Source organism: Hippoglossus hippoglossus, chromosome 14 (assembly GCF_009819705.1).
Source record: "Hippoglossus hippoglossus isolate fHipHip1 chromosome 14, fHipHip1.pri, whole genome shotgun sequence".
NCBI classification, from domain to species: Eukaryota; Metazoa; Chordata; class Actinopteri; order Pleuronectiformes; family Pleuronectidae; genus Hippoglossus; species Hippoglossus hippoglossus.
Window position 1 is genome coordinate 19,191,023 of NC_047164.1, and position 27,659 is coordinate 19,218,681.

At 40.3% G+C, this 27,659-nt stretch overlaps 2 protein-coding genes across 17 annotated transcripts in view; one reads left to right on the forward strand and one right to left on the reverse strand.

Annotated features, from left to right (window-relative positions):
* The window catches only part of LOC117774081 (peripheral-type benzodiazepine receptor-associated protein 1), a 63,383-nt gene extending 58,830 nt beyond the window's left edge, over positions 1–4,553 (reverse strand). For 13 of the 14 annotated variants that reach the window (XM_034606147.1, XM_034606142.1, XM_034606141.1 and 10 more), the window contains exons 1-2: positions 4,359–4,553; positions 1,607–2,609 (exon numbers count right to left, since the gene is read on the reverse strand). In XM_034606147.1, coding sequence (XP_034462038.1) covers positions 1,607–2,449 — 843 coding nt within the window. In that variant the 5' untranslated portion in view covers positions 2,450–2,609; positions 4,359–4,553. The remainder of the gene's footprint in view (positions 1–1,606; positions 2,610–4,358) is intronic. The other variant, XM_034606137.1, reaches the window with a different exon arrangement.
* A 5,929-nt stretch (positions 4,554–10,482) lies between these two features.
* On the forward strand, positions 10,483–22,094 carry LOC117774092 (scavenger receptor cysteine-rich domain-containing group B protein). Of its 3 annotated transcripts, XM_034606190.1 has the most exons (12): positions 10,483–10,920; positions 13,457–13,596; positions 14,306–14,338; positions 15,815–15,853; positions 16,351–16,653; positions 16,757–16,825; positions 19,126–19,440; positions 19,950–20,018; positions 20,260–20,328; positions 20,474–20,788; positions 21,470–21,553; positions 21,637–22,094. In XM_034606190.1, exons 2-12 carry the CDS (start codon positions 13,461–13,463, stop codon positions 21,951–21,953), a joined length of 1,749 nt encoding a protein of 582 aa, XP_034462081.1. In that variant the 5' UTR covers positions 10,483–10,920; positions 13,457–13,460; the 3' UTR covers positions 21,954–22,094. The 3 variants fall into 3 exon arrangements, with proteins under 3 accessions (XP_034462081.1, XP_034462079.1, XP_034462080.1); XM_034606188.1 differs by lacking the exon at positions 10,483–10,920 and having other exon boundaries at positions 13,439–13,596; XM_034606189.1 differs by lacking the exon at positions 10,483–10,920 and having other exon boundaries at positions 13,439–13,596; positions 16,763–16,825.
* The last annotated feature ends 5,565 nt before the right edge of the window (positions 22,095–27,659 follow it).

A 27,659-nucleotide genomic window follows, 5' to 3' on the forward strand; every position in this document is an offset into this window, starting at 1 on the left:
TCAAACCAATGTGAGAATATGATATGGATTTCAATTAACTGTCTGTCATGTACAGAATGAAACGGTTTTTGATTTAAAAAAATGAGGAGCCTCAACCAGACAGATCAAGCTCATACATATCCCCTGTCTCTCACAGACATAAGCTTCTTGTTTTGTGCTAACACAGCATTTCAGTCCTTCCCATTCATAATTCCTGTGTGCTCACAAGACCATGGCTTCAGGAGCTGAATGACTGAAACCAACCCTGGTGTGAACAGAGGTGCCTACAGCAAAACCACTGCCACCAGCAACGGTGCTAATCACAGGCTGCACACAGCACACATAAACTAAATATATAAACTTTGACTGAGCATTAAATAAAGAGAAACATCCAGTCAGCATTCATGTCAAATTGCCTTTCCTCTGCACAGAAATTCAATGATATTGACATCCTATCACACTGACCCTGTTAACCATGTGACTCAGTAGCAGGCTGGTGGTCAAATATACATCAGACACGAACTATATCCATTAAATTAGGACAAAGAAATGAACATCTCTGAAATATCATTTAGATTTTTTCCAAAGAAACTTGCAAATGCTAAAATACAAATACGGCTGTCTGTCCTTCCTTAAGTTTGTTTGTAAGTTTTGTGAGGCCTTACATTTTTGGCCAATCTATTCTCAAATCTGAGAAGAGCCTCTAACTTTTTTATGGTAAACATGTTTCTCCTATTGAATTGCATATGCACATTTTATTCTACAGTATAATACAGTATATATATCTTTGAAAATCAAACACTGTATGGCACAAATTGTCAGAAGAATGAAACATTTGTGTTATCTATAGCACAAACATTGTATATATATACTGTATATATAGAGAAAGATATATCTCTCTGCTTCATTATCCATACAACAAAGGGTGATGCTTTCTTAGTGACGTGAAAGATACCCAAAGAAAAATGAGGCTGGGCAAGTAGGCATTGCTGATTGCATTACTTTGATGAATTATTCATTTCCATTTTCATTATTAATTTTCCTCCCAATGAAAACTTGATCCAAAATTTAGGAGACAGGAGCACATTGACCCACTTCTGCCACTCTTAAAACAGAATTGATGCACCAGCACATAACCCCTACTCTCTGCTCACATCCCACATGACTCACCACCACAACACTGACAACAAAAGAACTTCACAGAGATGTTTTTACACAAAACCACATCAGTCTTTTCAACATCATTGCATTATTGACAACAGATAAGCCTGCACAGCCAACCAGTGTTTGGTTCTCCTGTCTGTATATAATTAGAAACTGAGAAAACAATAAACTTCTCCTTAGTTTGAGTAGGGGGAAATTATCTGTGGTCTTCACTGTCTTCACAATATTGGAGTTGTTTTGTTTAAATCCACTTGCAATTTTTTTATGAGGGATGACACAAATGTGTTGTTGAGCAACATTAAATGTAATAGTAACTTGTTTGTTTGCAAGTCAATAGGAAGCCTTCAAGAAAACAAAGGAAATAATAAAGTATTGTTTTCCTTAAACATACTGTATATTTTCAGTATATATTCAAGCACCAGTGAGCATGTTTTTAGGAATATGTAAATATGAAATATCTTACCTCCATGTTTCTCTCCATGCATTTGGAGGGCGAGGACTCAGTGCAGGAGGGGGGCTGGTCGTCCCAGCCGGCATGGGGAGTGTTGTTAGGGTGACAAATTTTCAGAGAGCCACTCCGACAGGTGTCCACGACTGCAGCAGCGGTGCTGGGGTCAGATTCACACAAGTCCCTGCCTGAAGGCTGCTTTTGCTGATCTTCTTTGCTGCTCTTCTTCGATGAGTGAGATGCACTCTGAGATCTCTGAAGTCTCTGACAGGATTTATCGCCGTCTTCCTGAGTAGGCTTTCTTGAGAGACTATCAAAAATGTTGCTGGGGTGTCCTGCTCTCTGTATCCCCTGCAACGGCCGTCCGTGGGTCTCTAGCAGGTGGCAGAGGAAGATGGCTTTTTCTAGCTCAATGTCCTGCCGCTGATGCAATTTATAGACTGCCTGCTCACCATTTATCTCCTCATACAGTGTCAGCAGCAACAGCTCCAGCTTTCTATAGGTTTCTCCTCTGCTTAAACGAAAAGCCTCTTTCCCTGACGACTCATCCTTACTGCATTGTCCAGTGTGTTTATTGTTCACCTCTTTAGCCACCAAACCCCTGCGTCTGTCAGAGTGCAAGTGCTTTTGGGTCCCACGCCTTGCCGTCAGCTCCCTCACGGCCCTCTTCTGTTCCCTCTCTGCTTCTTCTCGCAGGCGCCTTAGCTCCACACTGAGGTGTCCGCGGGCCCGCTGCGTCTGGCTCTTCTCCGTCTCCAATTCAGCACGCAGCCTCTCAAGCTCTCGCCCATAGTCCGCCTGACTCTGGCAGTATTTCTTGGATGAGAGTGCCAGAGGGTTATCCCTGTCTTTCCTCATGATGCCTCATTCACAGCACAACATGCAAGGAAAGGCAGGACACATGCGTATCTAAAGAAGGGCCTGTGCATCAGACCTGAGAGGGAGTGCAGGTGGGTGATGGATGCATGGTTATCACAGACATGCAGCATGCAGTTATCACACCAGGTCACAGGCCACACTGGAAAGATGAGACAGTGGAGGGTTTGAAAGACAATGGCAGGAGTTATTGTTTTAGTGCACTGACAAAAAAATACAGTGCTTCTAGTTTGGTGAAAGATCCATCTCAGAAAATTACAATATCTTGGAAAATATATATATTTTTTCATCAAAAAGTGAAACTTTCATATATTCATCACATGTATAGTGAAATATTTCAAGCCTTTTTTGTTTTAATTTCGATGATTATGACTTACAGCTCACGGAAATCTAAATTCCATTATTGGCATGTCCATAAAGCTTGTCAGCAGTAAGGGGCATGTACTGTAGTGCTTACAAATGTCATGGTTAGACAGCTGCGTGGACCAACACCAGCAGATGACATGGCACCCCAGATCCTCACAGACTGCAGAAACTGCCCTCTGGACTTCAATTAACTTGGAATCTGTGCCTCTCCACTTTTTCACCTGACTCTGGGACGTTGATTTCCAAATGAAATGCTAAATTTACTTGCACTTGAAAAGAGGACTTTGGACCACTGAGCAATGGACTAATCCCAGGTAAGACGCTTCTGACATTGCCTGACATTTCCTGAAGACGTCTGTGCGTGGTGGCTCTTGATGCAGTGACTCCAGCCTCAGTCTACTCCTAAAAGCTCTCCCAAGTTCTTGAATCGGCTTTGGTTGACAATCGTCTCAAGGCTGTGGTCATCCATGTTGCTTGAGCACCTATTCCCATTACAGTTTCTCCCTATCCATTCAACTTTTATTGAATATGCTTTGATATAACCCTCTGCGAGCAGCCAACCCTTTCTGTAGTGACCTTCTGTGGCTTACCCTCTGGACATGCAGTCAAGTCAGCGGTCTACCCCATGACTGTGGTTGAATGTACTGAAGTAGACCGAGAGATACACGGTATTTACACTGTACGAATAGTAATTCACCGGAAATAACTCATATTTTAAGATACTTTCATTGAGCTGTAGGCCGTTATTATCAAATTAAATAAAAAAATACTTGAAACATTTGAATTTACGTGTAATAAGTCTAGAATATATAAAGATTTTACATTGTTAAAAAAAACGGACATTTAACTTTTTCACGATAATGTAAAGTTTTGAGATGCACATGTACAAGTGATGATCTCCTCACTCTGTTGGGAGGAGGATGCAGAAAGCAATGATGGAAAAAAAAATGATTTTGAATTATGAAAGAAAGGATATTAAACACACAGAATGGATGTGATACTCTAAATAAAATGGAAAAGAAAAATTGCAGAAATCATATCTGTGTCCAAGTCCAAACGCAACAATTGAACTGCTTACATGGACACCTCGACATGACAGTGTTTATAGGTGTTTATTAGCTTATTATCGCATGATGATGAGTGACAGAACTAATCACCATTACACACATGAGACCATAATAAGACTCGGTCGCCTCTCAGCGTTAATGGAGGCCATGTTTATGGGCAGGGGTCTGACCTCCAGCTGAGGATGCAACAGGTGACCCGTTAGCTTTCATCACTTCTACCATCACGAGCTCTACTCAGCGGTCCCCACACCCGGTTCGTGTTACACGGAGGGTGGAGACTCCTTCTGCAAATGGCTAATTACCAACTCTAACTCCAGCATACTGTCACAGGCCCCAGTGGGCGATGCTACGCCAGGCGACGCTATTTTAACAACACGACCCAACAAGTCCTGACTAGCTAACTAGGTCTCGCTAGCCGCTGTTAGCTCGCAGTGAAGTTTTCCAGCATTTAAACTCACCTCTCAGCAGGACTCTACTCTCATGCTTCACTTGTTATCAATGGAGTCACTTCACTTTGAGCCCAGGTTTCTTCTGTCGCCATTAACATTGTCCATGTGGTGACACGGAGGCAGCGGAGGCGTGTGGTTAAAGGTCCCTGAAGCCATGCAGGCGGTTTGTTTATGTGTCTGCTGAGTCTCACCCTGTGTCCGCCGTCACTCTGCTGGTCAGGGGGCTGCGTTCACTTACCCTTGTCTCAGCACATAACAACCCAACACGTTTCAATGGCTCACGGTATGTGTGGCGGCTTTCAATCGACAATTTCAGTAATTTTTGCCCCTGCCGTCCTCACCATTCCTTCTAATTTATTTTTTTCTTTGACTCTAAACTCCAAATGTCCACGATTTGCTGTTGCATTCATCCTACAGATTCTTTTGAGTTGTTCGAGTGCTTTTTAGTAACGATTACAACATTACCGACAGTCCCTGAAGGCAACATCATCATTGAGTCCAACCAACTTGTGCGAGACGGGCGACTACTAGTGGTGACAAGGTGTAAGTGCAGAATTGACCAGTTGTGTGGAGGCTTTATGTAGAAATATATTTAAACTCGGATCTGAGGGGTTGTTGAAGGATTTTCGACTCATCTTGAAAAAATACTTTAAAAAACTTAAATTATGATAAAGTGACACATTCTCCTAATGCTCCTGAGCCACTCAATTGATGTTCAGCAAAGTGCAGGGCACTGGAGTGTTGTATCGGGTTTTGATCAACAGATCAGTATATTTTTAGGATCCCTGGAGATGAACTCCATCCTAAGAAACCAGTATATTCATGTACTCTGAGAGGAATGATTGAGAAAATGGCTGCAAAAAGTTATAGTAAAATAATAAATAATAATTTCTTAGTCTAAAAACTGGGGAATTAACAGTGCATTATAGACTAACATTTTTATAAAACAAAGAAACATCAGTAAAAGTCATGCAAATTAAACACAAAGAAATTAATAATAGATAGATAGATAGATAGATAGATAGATAGATAGGAAAAATAATCAACAGACTCTTAATAAGTGACATTACCATAAATATGCTTGATACATGCTTATCTTGTCCTGCCCCAACAGTCAAATGATGAATCGACCCAATACAATCATCCTCCTCCATGTCCATCACACCTAATATACGCAATTGAAAATGCATAGAAATAAACAACAACATTATCAAAATTAACAGCATTCTCTTTTCTCATTTTCTCAAGTACTGTAAGTACTTTTTTCATCTTTTTGAACTGTATTATATTATTACAGATTTTTTACATGTTAGAATCCGGTATAATTTATGCTGACTCACTGTCACACTGCCAAGTCTCATGGGAATAACAACAAAGCCAATGTTAATGTTACAAGTATAAATTCACTTGTGTTTTTCCTGTTTTTCATGTTATGTTAGTGAAAATGTTTCCTGTCCTACAGATTCCAATCTCACCATAGATTTCAATATTAACACACTCAATTGGATGATATTCCAATCTCACCATAGAGTTCAATATTAACACACTCAATTGGATGATTTAGTATGTCATCTCTTACCTATATAATTTTTTCAGTGCAGTATCACATGTCAGCGGAGTGTTTGATGAGAGAGAATGAACTGTAGTGTGTGTCGAAACATAAACAAAACACCACTTGTCTCATGCAGTGTATTAATGACCCCTGAGACCTTGAGGAATTCTTTCTGAGAGATCATTGTTTGGCAAAGGCAATGATATTGAAATGTATAAATCCTCAAAGGTATGTACATCCCTGTTCACTCTGCCAAAAGCCATCACAGAGGGAAAGCACAGAGTACGTCTGACCACAGGGGGGCATGTGCTCAGTACACCTTCTTAAAACACGTTTCTCAGAACATTTACTTTTTCCTCTGAGTTTTTGCTCTTGTGTTTCCAGCAAACATTAAACATAAATTCACCCTGCACCTTGCTTTTCTATTTATTTTTTCTCACCGTCATCAGTGCTGCAAGTGCATCGGCTGAAAGCATCTCTAGTGGCCTGTGTTCATTGTGAGGGGGAGAGAGACAGAAAGAGAGAGATCTAACATACCACTCTCTGTTATCAGGGTGTCCTTGGGCTGCTCCCTCTCTCATTTCCATCTCTATCTGCTAACGTGTGGCCGACAGTTGGGAAGAGGCAGAAACACAGAGAGGTTTAGGAAGAGAAAATGCCCTGAAAATTCTTCCTGCTAATTCTGCTTAATCATTTAACACATTTTACCTTCGGTTTGTGTTTTTTTTAGCCATGCACATAACGTGACAATATTTATTTACCTATATTTTCGTAGACAACACTTTATGGAACTTCTGTACACACCTCAGTACTATCTGTGAATACTATCAAATCCCATTTGTGTGTCCTGACTAATTCATATATCACATTCTGACCTTCTGAGTGTATATTAATCCTGTCTATGATAATCATTTAGTCTTTATTTCAACTCAGGAATACATGGCAGAGACCTTATTTACGGTATAGCCAAGTACAGAGGATAAACAAAACATTCCAAGACACCAAGAAAACACAAAGAAGAAACAGTAAAATTTGCTAAATAGCCAAAGCAAGACCAAAAATAAACTCCTCAGGAATAAATACAACAGTTTCAGGGTGGCAGCTGAAGCATGCATGTATAAAATGTCACCATCATCTAAAACAGAAATTAATATATAATATATAATATAATATATATACAACTTTCTGTAGTTTCAGTGGATCACTTCTGATTTTAAAGTGTCATTTGTATCCATTTGTGTTGTGTCATGCATACGTCAGTACTTCAAATGAATTATATATATGCCACAATATTCTGAATATATATGAGAATTGAAATAACTAAAAGCAGGCAGCTTAGTCTATGAAATATGTGTTCTATATAAACTTGATCTGACATGTTTGTCAAAGTAAAACATGCTGCTGCTACATACTCCAGAACCTTGAGCATATTATATTTATTAAAAACGGCACTGTAAGGATACACCTGTGTTATGACACGTTTAAATGTTCGGCTTATATTCCTGTTATGCAAATAGTGATAATGCATAACAGGCAAAAGCATGATATCTGCCTCTTTGTCATTTTGCTTTTGTGAATGTTATTGATAAACCATGTCACAGTTTTCAACACCTGAGTGATTTAATACCACCTGTCTTTGTGACCCAAATAGAATAGTCGTCAATAAAGGTGTCAGGATGTCATGTTGCACAACTTGTGTCGAGTTCAAATTCATGACTCTCGTATCTTATGCAACAAAAGCGTTTAGATAACCCATGTCCCGGACTCTGTGACATCTATGTTTATCTATAGGTGAGGAATACACAACCTCTGTGCACCTTCAGCGTTACATAAAATAGACTCCAATGACATGAACAACATATGATGTCACCAAATTATCAACTTTCTATTCGCAAAATTGCCTAATTGCCTATTGAGAGTAGCCAGTTTGCTCACATTGTATGTGTGTCTGCTCAGAAATTCAAACGGATATGTTTATGTATTTCTTATGTGTATGTGTGTATGCTTATGCTTTTGTGTGTATGTGTATGTGTATGTGTATGTGTATGTGAACATGTATATGCATATGTGTATGTGTATTTATGTGAACATGTATATGCATATGTGTATGTGTAGGCTATATGTATGTATATGTATATGTATATGTATATGTATGGACAATGGCAACTTAACAAGAAATACAAGCAAGTCCAGTTGCCCGTGTACACTTTTGCAACCTCTGTGTCCTTCCATCATCTATTCTCGTCATCCTTTGAGGGTCGGGGGGATGAGAGGTCAGGTCCTCCCTGGACAGGTCTTTACAGATTCTTTACAAAGCACATGAAAAGGAGGCCTTTTGAGGGACAGTCAGAGTCATAAATCAGCCAGGTCAGGTTTGTGCTGCAGCTAATCACCACTTACCATCTCTGCGTCATTGTATGTCTTAGCACAGGTGGGACCACTTATGATATGTGTTTGGAAGAGTCCAGTAACACGTGAATATTCACACGATGTCACAAACTGGGTAAGAAAGGTCACTTTGATTGTGTGCTGTTGTTGTAAAAAAAATAAAAATAATTGCAGACTCAAAATCATTACTTTGTTCACCGTGGGTTCAATAAGCTTTGACAGTGGTAATGAAGAAAATATTAGCCAATCTTCAGCTTCCCCTAGTTCTATGGGGCATTTTAGCCTCTTTCAGCTGATTGTATTGGTTTTAACAAAAAATCATTCAATGCAGGTGTAAAGATTTAAAAGTTACAGAAAGTATTAACTTATGGCTACCTACTACTAATGCCATGGTATAGCTATTTTACTCAGTGGGTACACCTCTTTAGTTGTATCCAAGTGTGATTTATACATTTTCATATTTTCCCAACCTCCCACCTTCTTACCGTTGAATATAAGCACTTGTTCTCTGAAGGAAATGCAAATGGTGCAATGGTGCCTATGAATGGGAACAACCTTTCCATTGAATTAGCATGTTGAGAAAGTCACTTTTAACCAAACCAATCAATAACTGAACACATACGGTGACTATGAAAAGCTCCAAACAGGTTTTTGTCGATATCGTAGAACTGAATCTGCTCTCATAGAGGCACTAGATGACATTCACATAAATGCAGACTTGTTTAAAATAAATATCCTGGTATCGCCAAATCTTAGGAGAGCTTTCGATACTGTTGGTCACAAAATATAACGATTCTGATTGAACTGGATTGAAATCTGGAACAGTTCTCATTTGGTTCATGACCTACTTAGAGGTCAGGGGTTGTTTTGTTTCTATTGGCACTCATAAATAACAAAAGCCACAATAATCCCACTGGGATCAATTCTTGGGCCCCTCCTTTTTAACATCTATATGCTCCCTTTGGCCATATCCTCAATTTCCTCTGTAGGAGTCGATCAGCTATGGTGCCTGGAGTTAATACTTAACAGGTTCAAATGGCATTTGGAAACTATGCTGCCCAGAGCTGGTACCATCTGCAGCTATAGATATCTAATCTGCCCCAAACTGCTTTAAAAATGAATTAAAACTTCTCTATTTTCTAGTGCCTTCACTTAATCACATGAACCTGCACATCATGAATTACCTGTTTTAGGTTCTGATCCATACCTTGATGCTTCTTTTATTTCTGTGCAGCCAAATGAATGACCCCTGCATATGATAATGTGTTATACAAATAAATGTGCCTTGCCTTGCAAACACAAAAAAGCAATTCACGCTTTAAGGGCAAGACAGAGTTTAGCAGATCTGCCGCTTTGTCGTTGAGCTGTTGTGGTTTCTTAATCGTATCCTGGAGGTTCAGAAAATTTGCTCGGTGTAACAAAATCCCCCATATTTTGACTCGACCACTGTTGCGGGTGACATTGCAGAAGAGAGCCCTGAATTGGTCCTGGAGAACCGTGACAATGGCCACAGACAGCCCGCATGTTTCTCCGCAGCTCAGGAAGGATTAGTGTGAGGAAGTAATCGCTGTGAGTCGGCTGCACAATCTAAAGAGGCCCCGGGCTTTTCCATGTTGGATGACATGAGATTGCAGAAGTATAGATTATCTTGTATGCCTGGAGTATAAGCACACTGACAAATATTAAGCTACTTTTTCAGAGAGTGCAAGAATTCATGGAAATAGAAGTTAATGTTAAGAAACAGTATTTCTTTCAAGGGATGTACTGTACATGTTGAATTATCGTAAAGACAGTATTTAGTTTATTATGTTAGTAAAAAGATTTTGGATGTTTTTAAAGGTCACTCTAAGCTCAACTATGTCAACAAACAAAAACTTGTTTAAAACTGCATTTTTAAGCACTCAACCAAGATGTTTGTTTGGAACTTAGCCAGTGCTGGTATTTTTGTGGGATTAATTGAAGAGGGGAGGATTATTTAAACCTTAAACATTTTCAGAGAGCTTCTGTTCTCTGAGAACTTCATAACTTTCATTGTCTTCTGTGTGGAAAAGTGCCACACACACACACACACACACACACACACACACACACACACACACACACACACACACACACACACACACACACAGGACCCAAGCCACAGCCTCGTCTCCCTCTGTGAGTGAGTGTGTGCAGAGATGAGCAGGACCGCACCTTCTGTGAGCTCTACCTGAAACTGGAGATGCAGGGTTACCAGTGAAGGGTTGGCTTTCATTATCTTTGTCTTTTTGTTTTTGCCCCTCCCGCAGCTTCTTTTTAAGTATAGACAGACACAGGGCGTTAAAATATTACTATACAATGCTGCGGTATTTAGTGTTTTACGTAATCTCTGTCACTGAAGCCAGGTACTTATAGTGAAGCTGGGTTATAAGGAGATGAAAGACCAGACACATGCATCATTGGATGCACTGAATTTCCTGCCACATTTCTACACAAAGTATCTGTGGTTTTTGAGTGACTTGTGGAATTAAGCTGCCTGCTCTTCAAGCTCCGAGGACAATTTTTTTGTACTTATTCTGGTGGAAGGAAACAAGTTTACAATTGTTTTTTTATATTTTTTTATTCTGGCAGAAGATAAATACTTCATAACAGGTATGTATATTATTTAATTATATAAAATATTGAGTTGCACATTTGTTTGCTTTATTCGACTAAAATTTTCATTTTGATGAACCTGTGACAAATTACAGGTTTGTAATTTAAGACACTAAAGCTGTTTAGTTTAGAAATGTAACTTTATTTCAATGTGAAAACGTTCAACCTCTCGGACAGAACTTAATTAAGATGTATAGCCTTTATATACTTTATATATTTTTAGATAAAATTCACAAGTGTATATATAATACCCATATTCTATGAATTGTTTAAACACTGATATTGATCAAGGTCATTTCCATATTTTTCTGTTATATTTTGTCACATTTTACAAGAACACATGCTGACATTTCTATTGATTCTTTGTTTAAATGGATCAGGATTCTCTCCATTTAAGATACTAACAGTGTTATTTTCTGGTTTATCCCAGACATTAAGGGGTATTATTTGTGAGGCTGAGCTCTTTCAGCTATTTCTCAGTGCAGGGAAGTGAGAAGGGAGGGGAAGCAGAGACGACACAAAAGGCAACATTATTCCCCAGCGGATCTGCGCTACATCCTACCATGAATGGAGTATTGAAAAACATAACATTGGGGACTAGATTATTTTTCAACCCTAATAACTGAGCCATTTGTCCCAGAGTTTCGAGTGGTTTGTTGGTGCGGCCCGCACCTGAGACAGCCGTGGTTCTGGAGCGCTGTGCTGGTGTTAAGATCCCCACCTCCCAATTTGATGCACAATTAGTTCTCTGTGGACTGTTGGCCCCTATGTGCTGAACCTATGACAATGAAACAGTCAAGTGAAAACGGGCCTGGATGAAAACTAGGGCAAGAGTTGTTGCGTTGACTGTTGTTTAGTGCTGTCATGGCACCAATGACCCAAAAGGGTGACAGTGTGTTAACTTTACCTCCATGGACTGGAGATAATTTTTTGTACACTCTTCAATGGCTCAAGATTTTAACACCACTCCAGCCCCTACTCCTCCTGCCTCCTGCTCACCAAGGAGACGAGAGGCGCCCCTGCAGTCAGTGTCATCAGGTGCCTAAGCGTTTTGGAGGGTTCTAGTGACAGATTGCAGGAAGCAGCAGTTTATGCCTGACGATGGGGACCACAGAAAGCAGAAATGTCTTTTTGTGCCCCCTGGGCTCGGAATGTCCACTATCTCGAGGGGCCAATATCAAATTCTCCCCTCATCATCCCCTAATACACATTCCTGTGTAAGGTCAGGGGGAATTCTGCACGAGTGAAGAGACAAACAACACGAGGCTGAACAACACACCATCGTCTCTTAGCAGCAATATGCTTAATAACACTCCCCAATTAATTTCTTGGACATTTATGCAAAATGAATGTATAACATTTTGAAGAAGTAATTCCAATATCCCCCACTTTCCCCCCACAATTCAATTAAAAAATTCAAATTAATAAAAAAAATGTTATGTAAAAAGTATGTGGTCTGCACTAAAAAAAGAAAATTACCTCTTTAGGTAAAACAAAAATGAAACAAGTCCTTTCAAATTTAAGTCAGCAATTGTGTTAATATAACTTTTGATTTAAAGTTGAAGAAATTTAAGTGATGGTGTTTTACCAATTGAAGTATATTTTATGTTGGTTTAACATTTCTTTTTCAGTGAATAATACTCAGTGTTAAAACATGTCAAAAATGCCCAAAATGCCCCATTTTCAATTACATCCTGACACTTACTTTTTCTTAAACATTACAATAAATTTGAATCCATTTGCAGTATAATATAAATGTCCTTCATCCCAGTTTCTCAGTGGTAAAGAATGCAGGGTATTGAGTGTCTGCTATATTCCTATCTAACACTGATTATTGAGTGATTGACTGTGAATCCCAATATTCTCTGTCTGGAGGAAAATCCCCTTGAAAAGCACAAAGGAAGGTGCCGGCCTCTGTCTGTAACACAAGCCTCCCCCAGCTGTTGATGATGCTGGCCAGCTCGGACGTTAACCTTCCTCAGCTCTCGAACTCTCAGTGTAGCAGACTCCACCCTGATCCTCTTGTTGCAGACTCCGTTACCCGCTGCCAGGTCGGTGCACGGCAGCCATTTTGTGTTTTCAAAACACCAATGAAACTCGACTCCCTGTTCCTGGTGTTTTATTGGCAATAGCACAAAGAGTTGGTAGCACATCCTCATGTCTGGTGAAACACAGGCAACAACTCATTATCACATGTTCCCGGTTTGCTCCCAGAAGTGCTTGTATGCCTTGAGAACATCCAAACAACTTCATCTGGAGTTATGTACACGACATCCCTTTTTTTTTTTTTTTGGGGAGGTACACATTTCCCAAAGCCTGGCCCCAGATTTCACCATCAATACTCACTACAGCACAATAACAATAGCTGCAGGCTCCATCAGCGAAAACAATCCAATACTATAATTAGGCTACTCTGAAACAGGACGCAAATAGTGATTGCTTTGTAGTAGTAGTGCATTCTGGTCTACTACTTTTAGAAGTGTGTGAGGACTTTGAGGAGCCGGATGAGAGTGTGTGAAGGTGTGTGTTGCAGGCGGATGGTCAGTCAGGCAGCCATGCGAAGCCAGCGTGTGGTGGAGAGCGAGTGGAGGTGCTGGAACCCGGCCGTCTGGCTCCTGGTAACTCTGCTGGGATCCCTGATCTTGGTGGCCGTCAGTGTGCTGCTGCGACTCGGTGAGTGAGTGGGCTCACATCTAATCAAAATACTGGCTGTGATTAAAAGTGATCAGGGGAGAAGTGATTTTTCATTGTATTTTTATCATTTAAGAGACAAATATATATATATAGGGGCAAGTCAGTTTATTAAAGTATATAATTTTTTAAGGAGTCTTTTTCTATTCATTGGCCGAGGACCAAATGTGTGTTACACAAAGATTGAAAGTGATTCTCGAGGTACTGTTTCATTCACTATCTCCTGTGCCCTTGTTTTTTAAATAAGACTTTTTGAATAAGACCCATCAACATTTCCCAGGTAAATCCAGTCAATGGACTAAATATACTTTGAGAAGCATCATATTTAAGAAATCGGGTTTAAGGAGAAAACAGTGACTACAGAATGTGACATATGAGACGATTCCTTGTGTGTCAGTGCTCATCCACATGTTGGAGGCGTTAATAATGCTTAAGAACTGGGTGTACCTGGACACGAACTCCCTGTAGATCACTGCCTTTGTGTCCACAGTTACTGGCTGGCTGAAAGCCCTGCGGTTACTTTGAAGGGCGCCAGGGTCAATTCCACTCACTGGACATTTCTGGATCAACATATAGAGAGAGACATCTATCCAGATGTGCGGACATCAGCACATTGGTTCTGTCTCTTCACAGAGCCAGCAGCTATCCAAATATGTGTCTTACTAACATTTTTTTTGTCTTCTAATTTCAGGGGATGTGAAAATAAACAAGCGTGCTGTATCCAGTAAGTGACATTTTATATTGACTTCACAGATTCTTTGTAAAATAGGAACAACGTCTTTCCAGAATATAAACTGGAGCGGAAACTGCATGTGAAACTGGAAATAGGTGTATCAACATAACCTGGGTTTAAAAAAGCGATAGACACAAACAATTTGGAGAAGCCTGTGAATTGACCCACATTGGATGTGATCATTGAAAATAAATCCCTCTGGTGTCTTTGTGAGCTGTTGAAACCTGAGATATTAGTCTTCAGGCGCTGGGATGTCCTCTTTAGAAGCTCAAAAACAGTTTCCAGTATGACATCTTGGGAAAATATGTGTTGAAACAATCAAATCTCAAACATGTATATGACTCATATATGTTTTGAATGAAAGCATCTTATTCCCTTTGGATTGGGATTGTCATGTTAATTCTGTGTGTAATTGGTCATAAACTGGACAAATAAAACTGTATGACCAGATGATGGAGGTATAGGGGAGAAGTTAGGAATCACCAAATTTAGTAGCTCTATAGTGCAGTGCTCGCTCTGAACCTGCCTGTTTGGAATGAACTGTTTGCTTGTCCTTTGTTGATGCTCTGGACCTACTTCAGGATTATTCCTTGTCATTAGTGAGTCCTCCTCAAACATTTCTACAATATACTGTCACTTTTTATTGTTTGTGTGCACAGATTCTTATAAACAGTCTATGGTGCAGAGTGAAGTTAGAAAACTTTGTGTTCATCCTACCTGGTTTATCTGTAATGAAGACTTTTAGTCAATGTTTTTCATAAAATGAAAAAAAAAAAAAAATAGAATGAATTTGCTTTATTACTGTTCACGTGTGTGGTAAATATATAAGTTTGAATGATTAAATTAACTGGTGTTGTGTTTTCATACATTGCATGTCGGCTATATCAGAGATGTGTCAAGCAACGTTGTGCTTTTACTTTGAAGACAAATTGCCATACAGGTTATATTTTTGAAGATTGTTGCTATGATGGAAATCAGCATCCGTGAATGTCTGTGTGTCAGTCCGATGTGGTGAAATAAAAAAATCCAACTATCAAAAGTATCTGGTGGCGATTTTGGCCCACGTTGTGACCCAGTTGCCGACTGCTGCTGTAGTTTATCCGAGGACATAGAAGAAGACATGTTAACTCGGTCCATAGACAGTTTTTGAGATATGTGCTTCAAATACAGACAGACATTTGTGGAATTATAAGTAGTTGTTCATGTTCCCTCCCTTTCCTTGTTGCTAACATGGCCTAAAATTAAAAGGAACAAGTTAGCATATTCTGTTGTAACTGGTGAAGTGAACGGTCTGAACAGGCCTCCTGTTGTGGCTTCGCTCTGTGTCTAGTGTTACAGGAAAATAGATATAGTAGATATAGAGTACAGTAACTATAGAAGGCCAAGATCCTCCTTTCAACAAATAATTTGGCCATACTCTCTCTCTCTCTCCCTCTCTCCCATATCCCCTCCTCCCTCTTGATTCAGCCAATGGCGTGCAAACCTCAGCGAAGACACCGTTTCAAGGTAAGAACGAGCTCTATAGTAAAAACTCCAGCTGCCCAGACACACGCGATCAGTCGAAAACATGTCTGCATCCAGGTCACGGTAAGGATCAGTAGCAGGCTGTGTGTCAGTGAAAGAGAGTACAGTAGGTAGATCAGCGCCTGGGGCTTTTTTTAACAAGGTCACTTTCCCAGCTCTCCATTTCCATAATCCCCACTTATTTGCTATGCAACCTCCCACCCTCCTGCATCCACCTCTCTCAATTCCAAGGAGTCATGTGGCTTATTGTGTGGCTTAACCTGGTAGGAATAGACTCATTTCAGAGGGATGTATTTCTTGCTATTTGCTATCATTACATTAGAGCTTACTAGTCATTTTCTGTTTCAAATGCCAAAGATCTTAACCACACAACCTGAACCTCCTCACCTCACTCAAAGACAGAAATTGCAGTTTTGTTGAGCAAAATGAATCAGAAAGAGAGAGGCCCTGACAGATTTTGCCTGCTCATGTCTTCAAAGTGCAACTGGCGAATGGACGCAACAGGTGTGAGGGCAGAGTGGAGGTGCTCTCCTTCGACGAGTGGGGCACAGTGTGTGACGACGACTGGGACATGGTGGACGCTAACGTGGTGTGTAGGCAGCTGGACTGCGGGGTGGCCGTGGAGATGGGCAGCAGCTCCAGATTTAGACAAGGCGTGGGGCTCATAGCGCTGGACAACGTGGACTGCAGAGGACATGAAGCAGACCTCAGCCAGTGCGGAAGTCTGGGCTGGGGCATTCACAACTGTTACCACTATGAGGATGTGGGTGTCACCTGCAGAGGTAGGGCCTTCACCCAACTTTAGTTTGGCTGAGACAGTGTAGAAGTCCATTTCATTTCATTTACTGCATCTTCTTTGTCTTTTTTCTTTTTTGTTGCTGCCAGAACCAGCATTGGTGGGGGCAAACAGCTTTGGGGGTCCTGCCACGCCACCCGGGGACAAATTTGGTTCAAGTAAGTGCCCCCTGCTTTTATCTAAGTGAGACTGGGCTTCCACTTTGAATATCAGACTGATGGATTAGTCTTTTTTTTTAAAGCACAAAAGCAAATGGTCAAAATTCAAAAACAAATATGGCATATGTGAAAATGTATACTCAAACAAAATGCAGTATAACTTGACGAAGATGATTATATAAACAGATGCACTAATAAACATTTGAACAAAGTATTACATAACTACTTGTATGTGAAAAGGTCGATTGTACAGCAGTGCCCACCTGTAATTTTTTTAGTTCACTCTCACTGCTCCCATATTGTCATTTTTGGCAGCAGACGGCTGTTTTAAGCTCTGGATATCCACTATGCTGCAGCAACAAACACATCACGTGACCTCTCGCGCACTGGGCATTCGCGTGCCGATATGAACACAGGAAGCATATTGTTGTTAGTTGCAGAAAGAGTTAGGCTACAAACGAGAAGTTTGAATAATACCTCATCTACTACACATTTAAGCAGTTGTATCAATGAAAAATGCAGAATTCAACTGCACAACTGCTGTTAGCAAGACAACATGGTCAGCAACGCTTGTAATTGATAATCCATGTTGCATTCTACACTGGTTGCCGAGGTTAATGCCAGTTGTTTCATTACGGAAAGTGGTCATGTGACAGGACCCTGATGAATCAGCGAAGGATACGTCATGACATAAACATCCAATCAGCAAGTGGTTTTGAGTGTCTACCTTATAGTTTCCAGAAATCTCAGTTTCTGCTTCTCCAAAATTCCCTGTTTAAGAGGCTCTAAAACTCCAGAGTAGTGTGGATGCCAGGTGCCAGCAGAGTTGATACATTTTCACACAAAAACTTAGTAGTGTGGATTCAGCCAGAGTTGACCATGAGCTGTTAAAGATCCAGATATTTCCTTTAATGAGTAATTGGAGACCAAATCAGAACCTAAACTTTTCTGGACGTCATTCATCAGGTGACCAGAAACACTCTGAACGCTAATAGGCAACTGTTTGCTAACGTAGTAGCCACATCCACATAAAAGGTGTCAGTGCTTTTTCTCCTTTTTGTTTCCACTGCCTCCTAGTGGTCAAACAAATCTGTTTTGGCAGGTCTATAAACGTTTGACCCAGTATCAAATTTGCTCTCTGCAAATCACAAAGCTCACGTGCATGTGACATTAATCAACAGTTAAAACAAGTAAATCAATTTGTCTACCTGCACTGAGACATTGGAATCATGCCATCAGGCTTATTAGCATAAAGGCATAAAGACAGAATTGTTCCTGTGCTAAATAAGATCAGAGCATTATTCTTGTGTTCATCTCTTTCCAACGCAAATTAGAAAATGCATATACCTCTTTTTTGACAGTAGAGAAAACTATGTTGTATATTCAGAGGAATTAAATGTCAGGACAGTTTGATTAAATAGTTTTTTATGCTCCAGGGTCAAAATCAAATGCGCACATATCCCTAAAAAAATAGCTCACAGGTGGCACAACAGATGTCGCCACAAAATACAAGGACATTTTCACTTTCAATAAATAATGAACGGTGGCTTATTTTGTCAGGGGGATTTCAAAACGCAGGAAGCCTTGTGGAATAATCACACACAGTCAATATCTAGGTTTATTTAAGAAACTAAAAAAGTTGAATTGAAGAGGGCAAAACTGTCATCAAATGTTACACTGCATCAAAGCCTTTTCAGCTCAGTGGAAAGTATCTTTTGTACGTTTTGGGAGTAACTAGTAAATACACCGTGCCTCTTTAGTTCCAGGCCATACTCATTGTTTTCTGGATTTGCTTTGTTGCATTCGCACTCTTGTTTTTTTCCCTTTAGGGAGTCTATTTAGTTAACATGTGATGCATCTCGCTAGATGTTTGGTGAAACCTACTGGGAATGTGTGTAGCTTTCCATATTAATGACTTCCTTAAATGATGGTCATATGAGAATTTCTATTGTCTCTTCTAAAGGTGTGTTTTTGTCTGTGCTGAGGCATAAGGTGACAACATCTGTGCTAGTGCAATATCAGATGTTCACCTTAACTCTGTCTTTTTTAATTCTGGATCCAAAGTATGTGTTGTATAGTCCCACGCCCTTCTCCATTCTCCGTATCAGTGTTTCTTAGTCATATCCTCTGTCTTCCACTCACACACAATCTGAACAGCTATAGTTAACCCTGTTACCTCAAAATCACCACATTTGACATTAACATAGATTTTTTTTAAACCACAGAGTCTAAAAATGTAGTAGAGAAACATTTGCTAAACATCAGTCTCTATAAATCCCTCCCTTTCCCTCTTGGTGTAGGAGATGGCACCGTCCGATTGGTGAATGGAGACCACGAGTGTCAAGGGCGGGTCGAGGTCTACTTCCAGGGAAACTGGGGGACAGTGTGTGATGATGACTGGAACATAAATAATGCCATGGTGGTGTGTAGACAGTTGGGCTGTGGTGTGCAAATCCACGCTCACAGCAACTCCTACTTTGGTTACGGTACTGGCCTGATTCTCCTGGACAATGTCAACTGCTTTGGCTACGAGTCAGACCTGTCTAAATGCAAAAGGCTGGGCTGGGGACAACACAACTGTGGCCATCATGAGGACGCTGGAGTCACCTGCACTGGTACGCTGCTCCCATAGTCATAGAATATGATGAACAATAAACCAGGATTAACAAGAACAACAACAAGAATAATAATCATAATTATAATAATCATCATCATCATTATCATAATAATCAGAATCATTATAATACAATATAATCGAGAAAAAGAGCAACTCTCAACAGGCCGCACTACATCTACTTGCACTTCAAACTAAACGCTGATGCAGTTGTTGGGATATTTCACTTAGAAACACAAGTGTGAATCTGGTAGTGTTGCTATTAGAGAACAGTCAGGCGATCACCAAATTTGATTCTTGATCAAAGTGGCAGCAAAACATAGGGACATTTCTGTACTTAGAGCCATGCTTACACTTTACCATATTTAGAGAATAAGTCAGTTAGTAATTATGTTGAGCAGCAATAGTACTAATAGAAATTTCAAGAAAATTTATTTCGTAAGAAAGTCATAGAAATTGTGCTGCATATGAAACTGAGCTGCTGATCCTTTCCATTTCTATCCACTTCAGGATTAACCTCTGAGGCTCCCGTGGTGACACAAAACCCGAGAGGGCACTGGAGAACGTTTAACACTGAAGGTATACGATCATACTGCACAGAGGTGTAGCTGTATATTTTCCCCTTGTCGAAAAGAATTTGCACTTTTACCAATTCACCAACAGGGTGAGCCATTTCTCCCTAAATTGTCTTTCATTGTGTAGCGCCACAGTGCTGCAGAACATGGTGGGTGGGGAAAGTTTGCGACAGATAACCCCTCAATAATCTTTATACACAGATATTAATAAGGTCATTTTGTCTTGTATTACATTTCTCCTCCAGCAACAGAAACTATTCCAGCCACTGACACACCAACTACGACAACTGTTACCACAATTGCCCAGACAAAAGGTACCAAAACTCAGATTTCTGCTTCGTAAACCAAAATACATATTATTATATTTAATGATTTAAACTGTTCATAATAGACTTTTTTTAGCAGAGAGACCCATATTCTAAAATTTGAAGTGATGTACAAACCTGTTTATTCTTGCAGGCAAACCAGCCATCCGTGTGGCGAGTGGAAACAGTAGCTGCCAGGGTCGTGTCGAGGTCAACTACAAAGGTTTTTGGGGGACGGTGTGTGACGATGGCTGGGATATGCCTAATGCCCAAGTGGTATGTAGGCAGCTCGGCTGTGGCTCTGCCATCGCCGCCAAGCCCAAGGCCTACTTTGGCTACGGCAAAGGTCCGATCCTGCTGGACAACGTGGAATGTTCTGGCTTTGAACCGGATCTCACCCAGTGCTTCCACCTGGGCTGGGGTCAACACAACTGTGGTCATCATGAGGACGCTGGTGTTATCTGTCTACGTAAGACCTGACTCTAAGCCGCTTCATGACGTGTGCAACATAAAACAATGATACTCTTCAATCTGAAAAACACTCATATTCAGTCATCAGTTCCACTATAAGATCATATTTCCTACTCACCCAGTCGTCTGAGCCTGCCCTGCTGAGCTGTGCGGTTGCAATGCATGACTGTAGTACTCTGAGAAGGAGACAACCCAGAGAATATAAACAAATTCAGTAGATGAGTCAGGGCACATCAGTGTCACTGCAGGCCCTCAGGTCAAATCTCAATTCTTTGAGGCTAAATCACATACACAACTCCCCTTTCCTTAGGTGACACATCTTTGGCTTCAGGTCGAAAGGAAAATATGGTTGTACATTTGTTTTTTAATGCAGCAGTTTTAATCAGTGCTCTAGAGTAATTCTGCCTTTAGCAGGTAATTAGAATTGGAACGAGGACATAACGTATGCTTCTGTGTGACAATGATGGCTGTAAGCATTAAGACCATTACAAAAACACATGTCTCTGCAAAGTGCAGTGCGTCGGTCCTCGTGGGAACCAGGCAAGAGGCTTCCTATATTGATCAGTGGAGTAATTATAAAAGAGCTTTGCTAATGCTTTTGAGATCAGATATTTCCTGAGTATGCCCAGGACTCAAAAGGATCAGAGGTTTTGATCTACTTTCTCTCTTCTTCTCCTAGCTTTTGACTACTACAGCGGAGTTCAACGTGACTTTGGAGCGACAGAACACACAGCCTTTGCCAGCACCACACAGCCCTCTGAAGGTAGGTCAAATATATTTTCAAACAATTTCCTTAAGACTGGGTTTATCCTAGACTGGATGTGACTCTCCTTTGCTTTTTTGAAGGAATGGTGAGACTGGTGGGTGGCCTGCACAGGTGTGAAGGTCGGGTGGAGATGTACTTAAATTCGACATGGGGTACGGTGTGTGATGATGCCTGGGACCTCCCTGACGCTCAGGTCGTGTGTCGCCAGCTGGGCTGCGGAGAGGCTGCGGCAGCCCGGATAGAGGCTTTCTTTGGGCCCGGGACTGGAACAATCCTGCTGGACAATCTGAAGTGCACAGGTGAAGAGGCGTCTCTGCAGCAGTGCTCCCATATATCCTGGGAAGTGCACAACTGTGATCACACTGAAGATGCCGGCGCCACCTGCTCGATGTCGTGATTTCCGCTGAACCACACTCCCATTTCCACCATGGGTAGGAGGAGGTTGAGTCACCAACATGGGACTTGTATATATAATGTAAATAACAGCTTTCGCGTTGCTGAAGGAATACTCCACCACCCCCAACATGATTATATATTATTACTATCTATGCCTATTAAGCACTTTATAAATAAATATATGATATAAAATACAGTGTACACAGTTTTTTATTTGATAAACAAGGGAAACTTAAAAAATGGAAATGCGTGTCTCTTTTTTTTGCCCGTGTTAGGATATTAACTGAATATGTATATACTAACTACATCAGATCGACAATTCGGTAAGAAATATACTACACACCAGAGAAGTGCAACAGAAACATCCACAAATAAATGTGTTACATCTTGTGAATATACAGTATCTATTAATGTGTTAATTGTGTCCCGTGAACCCTCATATAAAGAACTAAGTAACTAATCATACATGTGAAAAAATAAATGTTATTTTTCAGTATATGATATATTTTTGGAGAGTTTAAGTCAATAGCTGCTATTATCATTGTACTAAACATGCACATCTATTATTTTTATTCTTTACATAGCACATGCAAATCGGGAGACTCGACTATTTGAATTTATTGAAAGAAGGTAATTTTTGAAAATGCAAGATGTCTTCATTTATAAGAGAGAGAATAAGAATGAGAAGAATCAGAATTAGAGAGGAGGAGCTATCTTACACTGACAAACTACAAACAAGGTAATCATTGAGCGATGTTAGCTTGGTCAGTACATGTGAGAAAGAAAAAAAATATATTCATTAAGTATATATATATATATAGTTCTCAAATTAAGCAAGACAATTGTAATATTATAAAAACAATAATAAAATGAAGGTGGTTAATAACATACAGATTTTAGGTTAGTAACAGTTGCCACTTGTTATGTCTCAAATCAGCGGCTGCATCCTTCAGAGGACATGGTCCACCCGACTGCCCCCTTTGTGAGCTGTGTAGACCACAAAGGCTGAACTGAAATGAGATGGTGTGGACTACAGAAGATTTCTGTGATCTGCATCACCCACTCGTCCCGCCCTTGTTACGGGTGCCTAGCTAACGTTGGACACAATGAGGGCAGTTTTAATGCAACCTGTTTTTTTTAACAGGTGTACTGTTAAGTGTTCAGTTGAGTTGAAGTATAATACTAAAGCATTGGATTCCAGATCGTCATTACCTCTTTGAAAAACGGTTCATCGCCGGAGGTCGATCAGAGAAGGATATATCCGCTGCAGCCTTCCCTTCTCAAGGATGGAAGGACGCATTTGTAGGCTGCATTTGAAGGAGCCTTCAAAATGGGACAGCCATACTTTACCTAGGATCATAAATTAGCATTTTTGACAAGTAAAATACAATCACAGATACAATATTTAAAGTTGCTCTTTTGACGTCTACATGAAATATACGCCACATTCAGACACTTATGAAGGAGGTAAAGAGGAAAAAAAGACCAAAGTAAGAGCTGATTGATCCATTTCATAACTGTTCAGTGTCTGTGGGAACAGACAGGCAGAATGACCTGCAGGGTGTGTTTGATGACTCGTGATAAAATGACTCAGCATATCAGCATTATGACCCTGCTTCACACCTACTATATCTACAAGCAACAGAAATATTAGGAAAATGGTATATCCATGGTTACAAAGGCGGTTTCTCAAACAATTCAGTTGTACATACACAGTTGTATGACAATAAACTATATTCTAATCATAGACTCAAAAAATTATGGTTTGGGATTATGTAAAAAAACACATTAAAATGTATAATTTCACAGTGAAAAGTGTAAATGTTATGATAAATTCTTTAATTTTAAAGGACAATTTGCTTGCTGTTTCTCTTCCGTATGATACTGTTGCAGTTATGTCAGACATAAGATAAGAACCGCTCTGAGGGTACAGGTGTCCTTTCTTAATCAGCTACACATGCTAAGTCTGTGTGATGTGATTTCTGGGAAATCTGTTTCATTAATTATAATCATTATTATAAATATCCAACATTAAAATTCATTCATCCACCAATTATCTATGCTGCTTATCCTTTAAGGGTCGCGGGGGACTGGTGCCAATCCCAGCTGACATTGGCCAAGAGGCAGGGTACACTACACCATGTAGAAGTCGACATACAGAGACAAATATTCACTCTCACAATCACACCTACGAGCATTTTCGAGTCTCCAGTTAACCTGCAATCTTTGAACTGTGGGAGGGAACCTGAGGAAACCCAGAGAACATGCAACGTAACATGCACACTCCACAGAGAAGGGCCTGGTTTATTGACCGTATATAAAGATAGACGAAATGACTGCTTCCCAAAAGTGAAGCCAAAGTGCCTCAACTGACCCCTGCTGGGTGACTGCAGTGCAGGCCACACATCTTCAATGTCATTATAAACTAAAAAGTTTTAAAAAATGTTTCCCAAAGATGATGTTTATCATTTTAAATGATTCTTATCACACCGATGCATGTTCAAGTGTTTTCCTTGAAATTGTTTTATTAGTTATTTGATGACATAAAAAGAGAGTGAAATGACATGATTGACAGCTGAGACTGACTGGAAACTTATTGAGTCCGTGTATCAGCGAGATAGCTTCTGAGCAGACTTTGGACTGCTCAGAAACTTTAGGTCCAGATGACGTTGTCGGTGCAAGATGGCATCTCTGGGTATTGGAAGGGAGTGGAGACGTGTCGTCCATCTTTATTTACAGACTATGGTTCAAACCCACAACCCTCTTGCTGTGAGGCGACAGTAACCATCCACTCCACCACCGCGCTGCCCATGACATTAAATGTATATTCTTACATGCGTGTTGCATTTAAACATAGAGTAGTTGCATAGGCCCTCTAGTGGCTCACTTTAAGCTTCACATTCATTAAAGCAACCACAAGATTTGTGCATCCCCTGGAAGTAAGCTTTTATAATCTGCAAATAACATTTAACAGTTTCTGGTTAACATTGTGAAAGCATTTTATATGTTGGTCATGTGAACATATTGTATTATTTCAGTACATCCTGGCTACACCTGGAATTACCTGGAGGGAGGCCAATGGAAAGAAATGAACTGGGCCCCATTAACTCCCCCAGTCTATCCCTATCTTTACCCTGTGCTCTTTGGCAGATTGTTACATGACAAGGTTGCTGTTTAGCAATCTGTCGGGTCGGTCGGTCCAGCTGTTCGTCTGTCGTTCGGCCCGTCATTCGGTCCGTCCGTCCATCCATCTAGGTATAAAAGCAAGTAAAACTGTTTCATATTCTGTCCCACTTGTTCAATCCTTACAATTGAAATTGTAAGGATTATTTTTTTTTTTTTTTTCAGGCAAATGAATTGGCTTTTTGAGGGCTTTAATTATACATGCTTCTGTGCTATGTCTCCACACAATGGATCTGAAAGACTGTACAGCGTTTAATGTCCTGCGGTCTCCGAGCCCGAGTGTGTCATCTTCAGCTAGCGCTAGTAGCCCCTCGCTAGCACCTCCAGTAGAGCTAGGAAGAGCGAGCCGCGACACACCGTTCTCGCTGGCATTCAAGGGAAAGCTGACTAACATTCCACTGTGTCGTTATTTATTATTATTATATTAGATTTGTCTCTTCCCAGTGGGGAGAGTACAGGTGCATTCAGTTCGTGAGTTTTAAAGAGTTTTAAACATATAATTAAATAGCATTAATAACATTATATAATATTTAGTTATTATTCATAACATTATTATTTCAAATGTAAATCAAATATAGTCATCAAAATATCTAAGTAAGAAAAAAAGTATTTACTGAAATAAATGATCGCAAAACTTCGTCATCAGTAGGTGTTTTCATCACCATAGCAACCAGATGCTAAGATTTGAAATAGAAGCTGATTTTGATTGACAGGGACACTCCCTCAATACCCCCATTGTTGCTGTGACAACAGGATGATTTTGATTGGACAATTTTGATAGGAGACCCCTGATTGGCTGTTGATTGCCTTAAATACTGTTAAAGTTTCTATTGCACTCTGACCTTGACTGAGGTAAGTCATGTCTCACTCTCTCTCTGTATTTACCCAGCATGCTAACCGATACAATTCAGGCTCAGAATTTAAGTTTGAAATGAGACCACTGTATAATATGAAGTTGCTGCTGTTACCTGCTGCTGTTAAATGTTGATAATGTGCTGGTTTCTGTGCTGGTTTCTGTTGCTTCTATGACAAATGTGGGAATATTGTTGCTGGCTTGTTTTGTGTTTTCTGCTGCTTATCTTTGATTCCTGTGGTATTCTTGTCATTTTATGTTGTGATACGTGATAATGAATGAGTGATACGTGATAGCGTGATGCTAAGTAGCGTTAGGTCGCCTAGGCCAGGCAGAGCGAGGCATTGTGGAAAACACATCTTTAGCACCAGGATATTTTCACATTTCACATCTTATTCTACCAAACAATGTGATTTTTGTAACAGTGGGAAGATTAACCTTGGTATTTAACTATAGTATTGCAGAGAAAGTAATAAAAAAACAACTGCCATCACTGCCAATCAAATTCAGATTCAAATTCATATCAAAGCATCTGGTTGCCATGGTGATTGATGAGGGAAGTTTTCCCAGTCATTTATTTCAGAAAATGCTTTTTTTTTACTGGTGAGTTTTAATTGGTTTATGGGGAGTTTGAATGTGTTTAAGGACAAGTTGACGGGAGCTTAAGCTAATGCTAGGAGCACATTACATGTGGTGTGTAGCTCCTTTAAGGAAAAACCAATCCCTCTCCATTGGGTCTAATGTTATTTCAGAGAAAACATTTCTGGAAGGAGCATCAACTCGCATTACTCGCTCCCACGGTCCCATTTTTTAACTCTCAAAAATCCCAAATATATCTGTGTGTTCGGCAACGTCTTGGGATTCTCACGGTGTCTTTATTTCACAGATAGGACTTATAGTTTTTGAATTATAGTTGTTTGAGTGCTGCACTCAGAGTTTAGATTTGTCTCTTCCCAGTGGGGAGAGAACAGGTGCATTCAGTTGAGTTTCCATGGCAACCAGATACACACATAGTAGGAGAGGAGGGGACTCTCTCTCTCTCTCTCTCTCTCTCTCTCTCTCTCTCTCTCTCTCTCTCTCTCTCTCTCTCTCTCAAACCAGCCAGTCTGTCTCTCTTTTTCTGTCTTTCTCTCTTTCTGTGTCTCACTCTCTGGGTGTCTCTGTGTCTCTCTCACTCTCTGGGTCTCTCTGTGTGTCTCTCTCTCTGTGTCTCTCTGTGTGTCTCACTCTTTCTGTGTCTCTCTCTCTCTCTCTCTTAAACCAGCCAGTCTGTCTCTCTCTATCTCTCTGTGTCTCACTCTCTGGGTGTCTCTGTATGTCTCACTCTCGCTTAAACCAGCCAGTCTGTCTCTCTTCCTCTCTCTCCTTCTCTCTGCGTGTCTCTCTCTGGGTCTCTCTGTGTGTCTCTCTCTCTGTGTCAATTGTTTTATATTGAATGTTTGTCAATAGATCAATTTCACCTAAATATTACACACTATTTAATCCTGTCACCTGCAGACAAACGTCATTTGACTTCTAGATCCAGACGAGAACGGAAACTTCTTGTGAGAACGATCCTCGACGACCACAAACCAACATAAAGACAACAAACTACTCAGCAGATAAGAGAAAATAGAGCATCAACTGTTCCAAGAGCTTCATCAACAAATAGATCTGCTCTCTGTTGTAAAC

Bases quoted from the DNA above. Each gene is read 5' to 3' on its own strand.
- LOC117774092 (XM_034606190.1), top strand. From the start codon at position 13,461: ATGGTCAGTCAGGCAGCCATGCGAAGCCAGCGTGTGGTGGAGAGCGAG. The intron at 20,329-20,473 runs GTACCAAAACTC...TTATTCTTGCAG, and splicing joins CACAATTGCCCAGACAAAAG to GCAAACCAGCCATCCGTGTG. The intron at 20,789-21,469 runs GTAAGACCTGAC...TTCTTCTCCTAG, and splicing joins CGCTGGTGTTATCTGTCTAC to CTTTTGACTACTACAGCGGA.